The sequence below is a fragment of the Lynx rufus genome, unplaced genomic scaffold (genome assembly GCF_022079265.1).
Source record: "Lynx rufus isolate CCGP_SWC_20201006 ecotype Redwood Valley unplaced genomic scaffold, mLynRuf1.p SCAF_8, whole genome shotgun sequence".
Lineage (NCBI taxonomy): Eukaryota > Metazoa > Chordata > Mammalia > Carnivora > Felidae > Lynx > Lynx rufus.
The window spans coordinates 29,773,288-29,787,999 of record NW_025814896.1 but is presented as its reverse complement, the minus strand read 5'-3'; the positions used below and the strand labels follow the sequence as shown (position 1 = coordinate 29,787,999).

The 14,712-nt window shown below is 40.4% G+C and overlaps 1 protein-coding gene across 4 annotated transcripts in view; it reads right to left on the bottom strand.

Moving 5' to 3' along the window:
* The window catches only part of PTPRA (protein tyrosine phosphatase receptor type A), a 160,029-nt gene that overhangs the window by 31,159 nt on the left and 114,158 nt on the right, over positions 1 to 14,712 (bottom strand). For 3 of the 4 annotated variants that reach the window (XM_047067509.1, XM_047067512.1, XM_047067510.1), the window contains 2 exons: positions 5,579 to 5,669; positions 4,585 to 4,661 (listed from right to left, as the gene is read on the bottom strand). In XM_047067509.1, coding sequence (XP_046923465.1) covers positions 4,585 to 4,661; positions 5,579 to 5,669 — 168 coding nt within the window. Of the gene's footprint in view, positions 1 to 4,584; positions 4,662 to 5,578; positions 5,670 to 10,037; positions 10,132 to 14,712 lie in introns of all 4 variants that reach the window. The other variant, XM_047067513.1, reaches the window with a different exon arrangement.

The following is a 14,712-nucleotide window of genomic DNA, read 5'->3' as shown; positions in this document are numbered from 1 at the left end:
TATGGCAGCAGAAGCATCCAGTTCTGTAGCACCTGTGCAGAGGTTTTCAAGTCACATGGGATAGCTGGGCTCATCTACAGCTGTTCTGTTCCATGCTGACAGCACCTTAGCTTGATTCACTGGCTCTCCCACAGATTTTGTGAGCTACCCAGTCAGTATCTTATAATAAATCCTTTCTTGACTATGAGGGTAGATAAAAAGTGGACTCTGTTGTCTGCAACTAAGAATCCCAGTGGACACATCTAATATTCAGTGCCTTCTAAGACGCAGTCCCTACCAATTCCCCCATGACTTCCTATCTTTTTTTTTCTTTTTTTAAATTTCCCATCTTATACCTTATAATCTAAGATTGCAGTTTCCAGTCTCTGACTTTGCTCATGCTTCTCCTCTTGCTTTGAAGTTTCTGCCCATCTTTCTTCTCTTGATCTCAGAGTTACCCTTCAATATTTAGCTCTACTGGATCACCAAGTTGTCTGAATGGTTCTCTACTAAGTCCCACAGAACTTGGCAATACTAGCTTCATACACATTGCTCACTAAAGGAAATGGTCTGTGTGTCGTAACAGGGACCAAATGTTATCTCTGTAACCTTTAAGCCTACCCACACGGTGCTCTGCACAAAGCAGGTGCTCAAAAAAACCTGTGGACCTAAATCTTCTTTAATCCCTGACTCTTACTCATAGTTAACCTTAAGCTTTTTCCTGCCTTTCTACTTTCACTGAGATCATAAGGGTCCGAAATTTAACTCTCTTCATCTAAACTTTCATCTCACCTGTTAATAACTCTTCAGTAACCATCAAAGCATTATAGGATGCCCCAACGTGAGCTCCAACTAAGCATAGTCAAAGGAATGGTCTTGTTTCCTCCTAGACCCTTACTCACCACCACCATGAATAAACCCATCTTACTGCTTACCATCTTTAACATCCAACTTTTTTTTTTTTTTTTTTTTTTTTTTTTTTTTTTGAGCAGCAGGCAAAAGTTTATTAGAGTATAAGACCAGAAAGGAAGAAAAGTAGAAAGCTCTCAGAAAGGGGACATTCGAAAGTGAATGTCCTTAACATCCAACTAATTTTTGACTGTCTTCACCCTCAAGGCAGGGAGGAGGCAAATTGATTACGGTGATACACAATGCTGGTTACCAACTAAAAAAGCCACTCTTCCTTTTCTTCCTTCCATCAGAACCATGATTTTGTTTGGATATTTACTTTCCACTGGCTTGTAAGGTGACCACTCCCAGCTTCAGAAGGGTAAATCACGGTAATTCTCAATGCCCTATCTAGTGACTAGAGACAGGTATAAGCATGTGATCCAACCCTGGCCTGCTGACCCTGAAGAGCATGGTGCTGCAGAAGCTTCTGGAAAAGGTCACATTCCCTAAAAAGGGTAAAGCATGTGCAGAAATGTTCCCCATCTATGCTGTTTGTTGTATTTATAAGGAATGCTTGGAACTGCTGCAGCCATCTTGTGACCACAAAGATAATGTGAACAGGAAGAAGGTAAGCAAGTAGAAAGATGGGAGCATCTGGGTGCTTCTTAAGAAAGTCACGGACTCAGCCAACGCTAGAACTGGCCTACAACTGTCTTCAGATTATATGAGATAAATACATGTTGCCATCTAGACCACTTTTAGTTGAGTATTCTTTTATCTACACATGGATACATTCTATAGCAATATATTGCTATATTCTTCTGTGTAACAGTCAAGCTGTTCCTCCCATCCCCTTCATCACAATCCTTGAAAGAAGCCTGGGAATCCCAGCTGATCACTAGCCTTTCTTTATTTTCCTTATCTAGCGGCATCCATCATGTCTCTTCTAGGCTGCCTTTCCTTCCAACTATAAACACATGACCATCGTGTTAAAAACATACAAGAATGTCAGCAAATCTACTCCAGTGAGCATGTCTGGACTGCTCCATTTCTGAAGTTCACCCAATAGCCTATTTGTTGGGTAGTCTCTTCTTCCTCCATCTTTCTCCTTGTCTTATCCCAAGATTGTTCTTCCACCTTCTCAAGACCTAGAGTTACTTGATCCCACCACCTTTCCCTAGTGCAGTTCATTCCAAATGTTACTGTTTCTCTACTGAACCTCTAGCACATGGCTGACTACTTGAAGCAGCCCCTTTGTCTGAATACCACAACTTCTCTGCATATTACCAATCCTAGGGTACAGTTAGAGAAAAATCACACAACTGAGGCCATACACATCAATGGTTTCCATCTTGGCCCCTCAGTGCAGCTAGACATGCCCTTTTTTTTTTCTTTTCAGTATTCTTTCTTACTGATCTCAGAAGCTACTCTAAAACTTTCATTACTCTAATGTCACAGTCCAATCCCTTTTTTTCCACCAGATAACCAGCACTTGACTTCTTAGAAAACAGATGTGGGGCACCAGGTGGCTCAGTTGGTTAAGCATCTGACTCCTGATTTTGGCTGAGGTCATGATCTCATGGTTCATGACTTTGAGCCCCACATTGGGCTCTGTGCTGACAATGCAGAGCCTGCTTGGGACTCTCTCTCTCCCTCTCTCTCTGCCTCAACCCTGCTCGCATGCTCTCTCTCTCAAAATAAATAAACTTAAATACCCACATCTACAAACCATCTCTATCTATTCAATATTCTCCTTTACCATCAATCTCAGGGGAACAAATGCCGTTTTTCATGTTCAATGCTAATCTCTCCATCAGTATTCTTTAAAAAATTTTTTTATATTTATTTTTGAGCAAGAGAGACAGAGACAGAACGTGGGCAGGGGAGGGGCAGAGAGAGAGGGAGACACAGAATCAGAAGCAGACTCCAGGTTCTGAGCTGTCAGCACAGAGCCTGATGCAGGGCTCGAACTCATGAGCTGTGAGATCATGACCTGAGCCGAAGTCGGCTTAACCAAGTGAGCCACCCGGACGCCCCCCATTTTAGCCATTTTTAAGTGTACGGTTCTTAAGTTTATTTTCACTGCTGGGCAACTATTACCACCATCTACCTCCAGAACTTTTTCATCTTTCTCAACTGAAACTCTCTACTCATTAAACAATTCCCCATTCCCCTCTCACCTCAGCCCGTGGCAACCACCACTCTACATTCTGTCTCTATGAATTTGACCACTGCAGGTACCTTGTGTAAGTGGAATCAGAAAATATTTGTCCTTTTGTGGCCAGCTTCTTTCACTCAGTATAATGTCTTCAGAATTGTAATGTGTCAGAATTTCCTCCTTTTTTTGAGACTGAATAATACTCCACTGTATGTATATACATTGTACTTATCTATTCATCCACTGATGGACACTTGGGTTGCTTCCACCTTTTGGGTACTGCGATTAATGCTGCTGTGAACTGTGGTGTGCAAATTCTATCACTGTTCTCTTCACACATCCTGCTTCGGTAGTCAGGTTTGCTCTTGCTAGCTTGCGGTCACTTTCCCTCTCTCTTTCTCAAACCTTCTTTACTGGTTCCTCACAGCCCACAAAATGTACTCAAGTCTCTTAAACCATTTCTGTAAACATTCTCTAAATCACCACTAAAAAATCCCCTCCCAGTTTCAGCTCTTCCCTCACAGCTAACCAGACTTACCTGGTGTCAGATATTCTTGCCCTGTTCTCCCGTACTTTTACTAAAGATAACAAGACCTGCTTTTCTTAGTCATCTGAATAAGTTCAATAAAGGATTCACCGACTCTTATAGAAAAGTACACATTTAGATTCAGATTTTTGCATGGGAAATCCTGGGAATGATGACAGGGTAAACATAAGAATACACATGAAACTACCTGGTCTTTAAAAAGAATTTTTCGTGGGAATGCAAGCTGGTGCAGCCACTCTGGAAAACAGTATGGAGGTTCCTCAAAAAACTAAAAATAGAACTACCCTACGAGCCAGCAATTGCACTACTAGGTATTTATCCAAGGGATACAGGAGTGCTGTTTCGAAGGGACACATGCACCCCCATGTTTATAGCAGCACTATCGACATAGCCAAAGTATGGAACGAGCCCAAATGTCCATGGATGGATAAATGGATAAAGAAGATGTGGTATGTATATATACAATGAGTATTACTCGGCAATCAAAAAGAATGAAATCTTGCCATTTGCAACTACGTGCATGGAACTGGAGGGTATTATGCTAAGTGAAATTAGTCAGTCAGAGAAAGGCAAAAATCATATGACTTCACTCATATGAGGACTTTAAGGGAAGGGAAACAAAAATAATATAAAAACAGGGAGGGGGACAAAACAGAAGAGACTCATAAATCTGGAGAACAAACAGGGTTACTGGAGGGGTTGTGGGAGGGGGGATGGGCTACATGGGTAAGGGGCACTAAGGAATCTACTCCTGAAATCATTGTTGCACTATATGCTAACTAATTTGCATGTAAATTAAAATAAATAAATAAATAAATAAATAAATAAATAAATAAATAAAACAAGTTAAATTAAAAAAAAAAGAATTTTTCAGTTTCTTAAAAAAATTAGACTCCTTAGGGACAACTTGCCATCACAAATACTCCTTCTAATGTGCAGCTGGGAAGGAGCCAGTAATGGTAGCCAACAGTCATTCAAGGTAATAATGAGAAAAGCTCAAGTTCCTTACATTGATGAATGAAGCATTGATGTAATCAGAATCTGGAACTCCTTCAACTGGTGTCAGATGGACTCTAGAATGATCATCTAGAAAAAAAATTTAACGTTTCAGTTAACGATACAACCAGGCCGGTTGAGACATCTGTGCCTATGTGCACAGAGACACACATGTATTAAGATGTCAATGCAGCACTGTTTATAACAGCAAAAATTTGGACACATCTCAGCTATTATTCAGGGACTAGTTAAATAAATTAAGATATATTCACAACATGCAACAGTAAGCAGTTGATAAAAAGGAAAGTGAATGCTTCTGTTTCTTGACAGATGAACTGCCAATATACACCATTAAAAGAAAAAAGTCAGAACAATGTAACCAGGATACCAATTATATTTTAAAAAAATTATGTAATATGCATATGTTCATATATTAATAAGAAAACTTCAGTATCTATAAAGGCCTAGTATAGTGATCTCTATTATAGTATGTACCCAAAAATACACCAGAAATTTTTTTAAAGGACATTTTTTGAAAAGGCAATTATAAAAACAAAGCACAGTTCAACATTTTGCTCTCCCATCCCACTGGATTATACACACCCCATTTTGGAGACCACTGGCTTAGACAAATGTCTGTTAGGTTATAAATCAACTGACTAGCAATGACTAACTCTGGGAAGGGGTTAATGAAGAGAACTCTGTATTAGGATTTCATTGCGATAAGCACTACAAAAACCTGTAACAACCACATACTTCCTATCCGGTCCTGGTGAAATTGCTCCTCTTGACCCAGAAACTTGAGGCCTATGGGCAAGCTCCTCATTGAACTTGATGAGCACCTGGGGTCACTCTGGGGTCCACAAAGGCTCTCCCAGCTCAAAGGTTTGACCCTACTCTTATTACCAGCTCTCCTGTGATCAAACACGAGATTCTTTCCATCCTCAAAAAATCTGGCTAGAGATGCAGTTTCAGATTATACGCCAGGAAACTCTACGAACACTCACAAGGCAAGATGTTGACATATCGATTTTTTTCCTTGTTTTCCTCCTTGGAGGCAGCTTCACAGGTGGCTTGGATAGGACAAGCAGGGAGAGCCTGAAAGGTTAAGAGAAATTACAGGAAGTTACTAACAGGGATAAATACCAAACATGCCAAATGCTGCACTATCCCCCAACCTGACAGCAAGTTGTACCCTTACTTGGGGGAAAAAGATGGGCCCAGGGAATACTTTCAGCCTAACACAGAGAGTGCACCTCTCCTCTAAATATAGCCTGCAAGCTCCTTAGAGTTTAACACCAAGAATCCCCAGGGGGGCAGAATACCCTTTCTGTTACTAAAAGTGCAGCATGCTCTTTATATGATTACTGAGTGGTTAGGGATCTGTTACAATGCTGGGTCAAAATGGACCACCCCTGTAAACAGGAATGGGGACAGAACTGAAGGGATGGGCCATTTATCCCCAGGTTAACCAACATGCAAAGATGAGAAGCATGTCAGAGTGAACCACACAGGAGGGGTCTGGATGGTCAGCTGAGTTAAGCCCTCTCTAGGGACCTGAAGGGTATGACAGCCCCGTCTCCCGTACCAAGTGGCAAGAAAGCAAGGACAAGCAGATGGGTGGGAGGGCATTCACATGGACACAGCAGTTAGGAAGCAGAGGATTTGGGTTAAGTGACACTGAATCTGCACCATTTTAGCACTGGGAAGTGTGTGGGTAGAAATAAATGGTTTGACATGAGACAGTCTGGATTGTATGAACTTGAGAAAATCTGTTAAACTTTCTAGGACATTTCCTCATCTGTACAACTGGGCTAATGATATCTGCCACATGAGGAGTAAATACCATAATCTCATGTCTGGCACAGAATAAGCATTCAATAAATTAGTTTTACAGGAGTGGGAAGCTAAGTTTTATTAATTGAATTGCTTTCTTCTTACATGCTCCATATATTCAAAATTCAGAAAGCAAAAAAAGAAAGTTTCAAATTCCAACCTAGATAACCTTTCTGACAAATGATTTGGAAATATGTTTTATGAGCCTTAAAAGTATCCATACTCTTGACCTAGCAACTCTACTTCTGAGAATCTAGCCTGAGGAAATAAAAATCTTTGCTCAAATTATTTACTTTATCATTGTTTGGAACGACCCAAAACTGAAAACAACCTCAGTTTTCAATAGCAGGGGAACAGTTAAGTAAATCATGGTTCATGTACTACTTTTCATTTATTTTTTTTGACAGATATACATTATGTACCTATTAGGTGCTGGGATAAATACAGAGCCAACAGTGGTGAATCAGTCATATACACAGTCCTTCTTCTCAAGGACAGTACAAACTTGTGAAAGACATTAAACAAATAAAACAAATAAATACAAATTACATACCATGATAAGTACAATGAAAGAACAGAATGTTACTACAGAAAGTATCAGAAAGCCTAAGAAATACCCAAATTTAGATTAAGGGTAGGTCTCGATGAGGAAGGAGAAGTGTGGAAAGTAGTATTCTAGGCACAGAGACCAACATCTGTGATGACCCAGAGGCAGGAGAAGGCCTGGATGTGTGAGGCGAATGAAAGGTTAGTGAGGGTATTCGGTAGACAACGTGGAATGTGGTTGGTGAGGATGGCAAGAGGAAGTGGAGGGGAGAAGCTTGGCAAGGATAGTATGTACAATTCCATGTAGGTCCTTGAACAGAGGGTTTGAATTTTATTTTCAGTGTATGAGAAAACCATGTAAGGCTTTTCAACTGTACTCCAACTTACATGTTAAAGAATCACTCTGGCTGCTATGTGGAAAAGGGACCAGTGGGAAGGCAAGAATGGGAGCATGAAGGATGATGGTACAAGGAAAGATGCATCTGACACATATTCTGGAGTTAGAATTAGAGATGGGAAGGTGGGTTGGGAAGAGAGAGACAGGAATAAAGGATGACTCTCAGGTTTCTAGCTTTGAATATCAAAGTGTACCATTAAATAAAAGAAATGCCAGCCTAAACGCAACAAATTTTTCCAGACAGGTGCAAAAGCTTTAAGAAGAGAACAAATACACTTCCCAGGAACAAGCAAGATCACAGTAGGAGAAACTAAAGTGGGAGACCCTAACAGAAGTCAGGGTCTCATAGTCCACCTGCCTTCACTCGCTCATGAGAATTTCCTTTCAGAGTTAAAGTCCTGCAGGTTCTACATGTCATTTTACGGAGAGAGGCATTTCCTTAGACCCTGCGCTGCCAATACCTAAAGGGGAAAAGGGAGTTTCCTGGGCTGGACTCTTGCACATGGAACAGAGACCTGACTGAAGACTGGAATTTCCCAGTTCACCCCCGGTTTGCCTTCTCTTCTTCCAGACAGGTTAGATGTCCATAGGTTTCCACCCTGCTACAGGGCAGGATGAGATACAAGTCCTCATGACAAGCCAGAGACATTATTTTTCCGTACACCCCTTGTCTAAAATGATGTAGAGCACAAGTAGTGACAGCAAGACTCTTGAAAATAGGCCTCAGGGGTCGGTTAGGACAATGACCACACCTTATAGTCCAATCAGCATTCCCAGCTTCCCATAGTGACGATGCAGGAAAACTAGGTCTCCAGCAAGGCTGAGACCCCTAAAAGGAAAGTTAGGGAGAAACAGGCACCATTGTTTGGCAAGAGAAAAGAAAGGGCCTGACCCAGAAAACTTGGTGCTACATGCAATGGGTCACACTGAAGAATCCAGGGCAGGGGTGAAAACAAGGTGGGGGGTGGGGGGGGGGCGGGGAACTCTATACTTTCAGTTTCTACTCTGAAAAACCTAGTTCACGGAGCGAGGCACAAGCATCTGAACCAGAAGGCTACCAGATGTTAAAATCTCTAGAAACACTAGGTGGCATCAAAGACCATGTCATCCCTTGCTTAAGCTCTTTCTGGAAGCCAGGCTATGAATGAAATCATTTTTTTTAAATGTCAAGTTTTTTTAAAAAAAATTGTTTTCAACTTTTATATTTATAAAAAAGGATATCCACTGCACAATTTAAGTCTATTTATTTATTTTTGAGAGAGAGAAAGAGAGCAAGCAGGGGAGGAGCAGAGAGAGAATCCCAAGAAGGCTCCTCACTATCAGCCCAGAGCCTGATGTTGGGCTTGAACTCACAAACCCTGAGATCATGACCTGAGTCGACACCAAGAGTCAGATGCTTAACCGACTGAGCCACCCAGGCGCCCCTCCATCACACAATTGAACTTAGAAGTTCTCTTTGGGCCCTTCCTCTTCATATCCTCTTCCTTTTCCTCCCACAAGTAAACGCAGAATTTTGTGTTTACCATCACCTTACTTTATTTGTATCCCACACATTCTGTATCTTTGAACATTTTATATTTTTTTGTTCAGTCTCTTTTTTTTTTTTAAATAAAAATGGAATCATAATCAAGGGGTGACCTTTTCTCTTGCCCAACATTATATTCTGAAGATTCACTCAGGTTGCTCCAGGTAGCCAAAGTTCATTCACTTCAACTACTTTGTAGCACTCCATTTTGAGACCACACCATTTATTTATCCATTCTACTACTGATGAATATTTGGGTTGTTTACAGTTAACAATCCTGCTCTGAGCACTAATTTCTATGTGTTTCCTCGTGCACATGTGCAAGAGTTTCAGGTATGAGCATCTTTAATCTTACCAGATAAGGCCAAACTGTTTTTCGAGATAGTTGTACCAATTTACACTCCCAAAAGCAATGTGAAGTGTTTTAGTTTTTCTGTATCTTCACCAACATTTGCTGTCAGACTTTAAATATAGCAAATGTAGGTTTAATTTACATTTCCTTGATTATTAATGAGGTTCACCATCTTTCCATAGTTTCCTGGTCAACGGGATTCCCTCCAAGTGTTTCCCCTACTTTTCGACTGGATTGCTTATTTATTTTCTTATTTATTTGTGGGAGTTCTTTATATATTCTAGATACGCATCCTTTGTCAGTACAAGGGTTACAAACATATTTTACAAAGTTGTGGCCTGCGCTTTCGTTTTCTTTGTCATATCTATTTATGGACAGAAGTTTTGCATTTTAATGTAGTCAAGTTTATCAATGTTTCCCTTTATCAACATTTTAAATCTTAAATCCTTTTTCACTGTGAGTTCATAAGTATACTTCCCTCCATTACTATCTCTATGTTTCATTGTTTTTGTCTTTTAAATTACAGTGTCTACACCAACTGGGACCAATGTTTTGTTTGGTATGAAACAAGAATTCAACTTCATTTATTCCAAAGGGTTACTCAATTGTCCCAGCACTACTCATTGTAAAGACCATCCTTTAAACTGCCATGGTATTTCGGCCATAAATAAGTTTCCACTCATACATGAATCTGCTTTGGGGCTCTCTATTTTGTTCCAGTGGTCAATCCGTCTATCCCAGTGCCAATACAAAACTATCTTAATTAATTTTGTAATAACTCTTTATATCTGGTAAGGCAGGTCTCCTCACCTTGTTCTTCTTCTTCAGGAATGTCTTGGCTATTCTTGAATCTTTTCTCCTCCATATAAATTTTAGAATCAGCTTGTCAAGTTCCACAAAAAACCTGTTGGGATTTTTATGGGAATTGCATTGAATCTATATATCAGTCTGGGGAGAATTGACATCTTTACAATATTGAGCCTTCTAATTCACTGATCTTAACTCTTCACTGTTTAGGCTTTTTCTTTAATGCCTTCAAACATTTTTATAATTTTCTCCAAAGATTCTGTAAAATTTTGTTAAATTTATTCCTTTTGGATGCTACTGTAAATGACATATTTTAAAAATTATTTGATTTTCTGATTGTGGCTTATGTGTAGAAATTCATTAATTTTTTATGCTGTTTTTGTATCTATCAACCTTGCTAAAATAACTTATTAATTCTAATAATTTAGCTGATGGGTATTTGGATTTCTCCAAGGACAATTATTCTCTTCTGCAAAAATGCATATTTTGTTTCTTCTTCTCTAATCCTTAATGCCTTTCATTTTTTTTCTTGCCTCACTGTGCTGCCTAAGATCTCCAGATGGTTGCTGGGTCTCATTCTCTTCTAAATCTGAATCCCCTTGCAAACACTCTCACCCAAGCAAGAGTCATCAGTGCCTAAGGACTCTGACACGACAGGGTATCTACTTCCTTTTAAGGCAGTTCATCTCATTGCAACAATTCTGGTTAGGAGGACCCAACACCCAGACACACATTTCTTTTGTATTTACCTTGCACTGACTAGTGGAAAACTCAGAGGTCAGCTGGTGCCTTCTCTGTCCCTTGGACACCCCAAACCCCCAATTCCCTGGACTCTGAATTCCAAAGCCCCTGACACATTTCCTGTCGATGCCTATAGGTTTCTGACTCTGATTCATTTATTTAGAGACAACTCGGTCAATGTACAAGCTATTCTGCCTTCCTCTTACTCAGATGCCACACAGTTCTGTTGCCAGATCACACACACATGCTTCTCTACTTGGAAGTCCAAGAGTTAAGCTGTCTCTATAAGGATGTAGAGTCCTGAGTTGGAGCACGGAGGGTGTCACATCCTGCTTGCAATGTGACATGGCAGATCCAGACCATCTCACTGTCTCCACTCTTCTCTCTCTTCTCTGTCACTTTTCCTCTCAGAAGCTAACTAAATTTTGTCTTTTTCTTTTAAGCCTTGAACATGCTTTAGGGACCTCAATAAGTGGCTTTTCAGAGTGTTTCTTTTAGATAAATTCAATGCTTCTAAGACAAATGCTGGTCAATTTAAAACGTCCAGCTTATACCTCTAGGACGAAGGCCATCGCCTAGAACTTTCAGCCGTTGTTGGGTTTCATAGAAATGCTACACACTCTCCTTTTAGCCTCAAATATCTGAAAACAGCTGTCATGTCCTATGCTTATTATCCCTTCAGCTGTTCACCTCCATGGTCCAATTTTTCTCCACAACAATTTCCCATTTGGTGATATTCCTTTCCAAAGAGACTGGATCACAAGACTCCTGGGCACAGTTCAAGCTGGGACATCAACTTTTATTTCACATGTTATATATCCATTAAAGTACAGTGGATATTATGCTAAAGCTAAGCTCCATTAGTTTCATTTACCATATTAAAAAACTCTACTTTTTAAAATGTTATGAAAAGAATATGCTTATAAAAAAAGTCAAATAATTCAGTAAAAAGTGAAAGTTCCCGATCATGTCTCTCCTATATTCTACCCTCCTTGTAGTTAACCACTGCTCATAGCTCACAGTATTTTTCCAGACTTTAAAAAGTACTTTTTTTTTTTTTCAACGTTTATTTATTTTCGGGACAGAGAGAGACAGAGCATGAACGGGGGAGGGGCAGAGAGAGAGGGAGACACAGAATCGGAAACAGGCTCCAGGCTCCGAGCCATCAGCCCAGAGCCTGACGCGGGGCTCGAACTCACGGACCGCGAGATCGTGACCTGGCTGAAGTCGGACGCTTAACCGACTGCGCCACCCAGGCGCCCCTTTAAAAAGTATTTTTGGGGGCAAATGGCTGGCTCAGTCAGTAGAACATGTAACTCTTGATCTTGGGGTCATGAGTGTAGAGATCTTGGGTGTAGAGATTATTTAAAAAAATAAAATCTTTAGGGGATGCCTTGGTGGCTCAGTCGGTAAGGCATTTGACTCTTGATCTCAGCTCAACTCTTGATCTCAGGATCATGAGTTCAAGCCCACATTGGGCTCCATGCTGGGTGTGAAGCCTACTTAAAAAAAAAAGATAAAACCTTTAAAAAATAAGAAGTATTTTTAAAAAATGGGATTATACCATGTATAGTCCTCTGCAATGTGTTTTCTCCCATAACAATGACTTAGAAATCTAGGTCAAGACATTTATTTTTTATTATTTTTAATTTTATTTATTTTTTTAAAAAGTTTATTTCTTTTGGGTCGGGGGGGAGTATGCATGCACTCGTGTCAGCAGGGGAGGAGCTGAGAGAGGAGAGAGAGAGAATCCCAAGCAGGCTCAATGTTGTCCGCGTGGAACCCGATGCAGGGCTTGAACTCATGACCTTGAGATCGCGACCTGAGCTGAGGAGAAGAGTCGGACACTCAACTGACTGAGTCACCCAGGTGCCCCTCTTTTTTAAATCTTTATTTTAAGTAAGCTCCACACCCAATACGGGGCCTAAACTCATGACACTGAGATCAAGAGTCGCATTCCCTACTAAGTGAGCCAGCCAGACACTCCTAGAATTTCATAATAGATGCAAGAAATAATTTAGCCATTCTGCTATTTGACAGATATTTGCCTTTCATTTTATTTTCTTTGCTATTATAAATAATGCTGTAATGAACAACCTTGTACAAATACATATTTGGTTTTCTGTTAGAGTCCCAGAAGTTAGGTCAGATAGTATAAACATTTAAAATTTGATTGATATTGCCAAATCATCCTCCACTGCTACCCCAATTTAAAACTCGCTCTTGGGGCGCCTGGGTGGCGCAGTCGGTTAAGCGTCCGACTTCAGCCAGGTCACGATCTCGCGGCCCGTGAGTTCGAGCCCCGCGTCAGGCTCTGGGCTGATGGCTCAGAGCCTGGAGCCTGTTTCCGATTCTGTGTCTCCCTCTCTCTCTGCCCCTCCCCTGTTCATGCTCTGTCTCCCTCTGTCCCAAAAATAAAAAATAAAACGTTGAAAAAAAAAAATTTAAAACTCGCTCTACCCGTGCATAAGAGTATCTGTATCCCAATACCTTTGCCCATACTTCATCAATCTTCTTAAATTTTCAAATCTAACAGGCCCAAAATAATGGTTAGTTTTAATCTGGATTTCCTTGACTTCTATATGTAGTTGAGCTTTTCATATGTTTATAGACCATTTGGTTTCTTTCTATGAACTATCAACTTTTCTACTGCACTGTTTACTTTTTTCTCACAGGTTTATAGAAGCTCTTTATGTATTATGAAAAATTCTCGACCTGCAGCAAACCGTTTCTAACAGTTGGCCATTTTATGACATCATTTTTCATAGGAACATTTAATATTTTAATATATTTATTATCTTTCAATCTATTCCACTGTGGATTCTGAATCTTGTGTTTTGCTTAAAAAGGCCTTTCTCACCCCATGATCATATTATTCTGACAGTAGACACAAGCTGGTATGTTTGCCCTATGTGTTACTCCTTCTCTTTCCAGCCAGGGCTGACTGATGTGGGCACAGTCACACCTGAGCTGCACTGTGCCAGACCAGATTCTCAGGACTGTGATACCAAGAAAGGAGCAGAGGCTTCCATAGAGAGCCCCAGAGCCACCACGATAGGGCTTGTTCTGCCCCAGGGCTAGTAGTCCACATCAGCTTTTGATTCTGCCAGCTTCCCCAGCTTGATGCTTCCCAATTAATGCTTTGGGTTTTTGTTGTTGCTTAATTTGGTTGAGTTGACTTCTGTTTTTAAACAAAAAACCTTAACTGACTTAGCAGTTTAGTATTAGGGCAGTGGTGGAGAGACCGAGGGGGGAAATGAGGGCGATGTACCCCTGATCACTGGGTTCAGATGAAGGGAAAGGAAATGTCAACCAAGTTACAGGATGAGAAAGAGCAAGTCACCCATAGTTCCCGACTTCAGTTACTGCTTGCAATCGCCTGGGATATTTTCTCACTGGTGGTAAAGATGTGGAAGAATCCCAATTAAAAGGAAACGAGAAACATTAAAACCAAGGTGTGGGGTAACTTCCGGCACTATTAGATAATAAGAAAAAGCCCAGCTCCAACATCAAATGTTTATGTCCAAAGACAGCACAAAACTTAGGGCCTTTCTATGACTGTGCCATGCATTTTGGTGAACCAAATGTTAAGATTTCAGTATTTTGCTGATTGCTGAATGTTAATGCTAATGGAATTTACATCTTTCCTGGGTGGCTCATGTGAAAGACAGGGCCTTAAGTGAGACAGTGAAAATGATGCCGAAACAGAGGAGTTGGGAGAAAGCCAACTTCTAAAAATCTTTATTATGCTCTCCACTGCACCCTACTTTTATGAGGAAGAAAACTGCCCCATAACTCAGCTCTCATCGCTCATGGATAGCCAGGATACAAGCACAACACAATTTGGAGGTTAAAATACATAAATAAAAAGAAAAGAAAAGAGCTAATATTTAGAGGAAACTGCAGGAATTCATGGGTTGGATCATCAAAAATCACA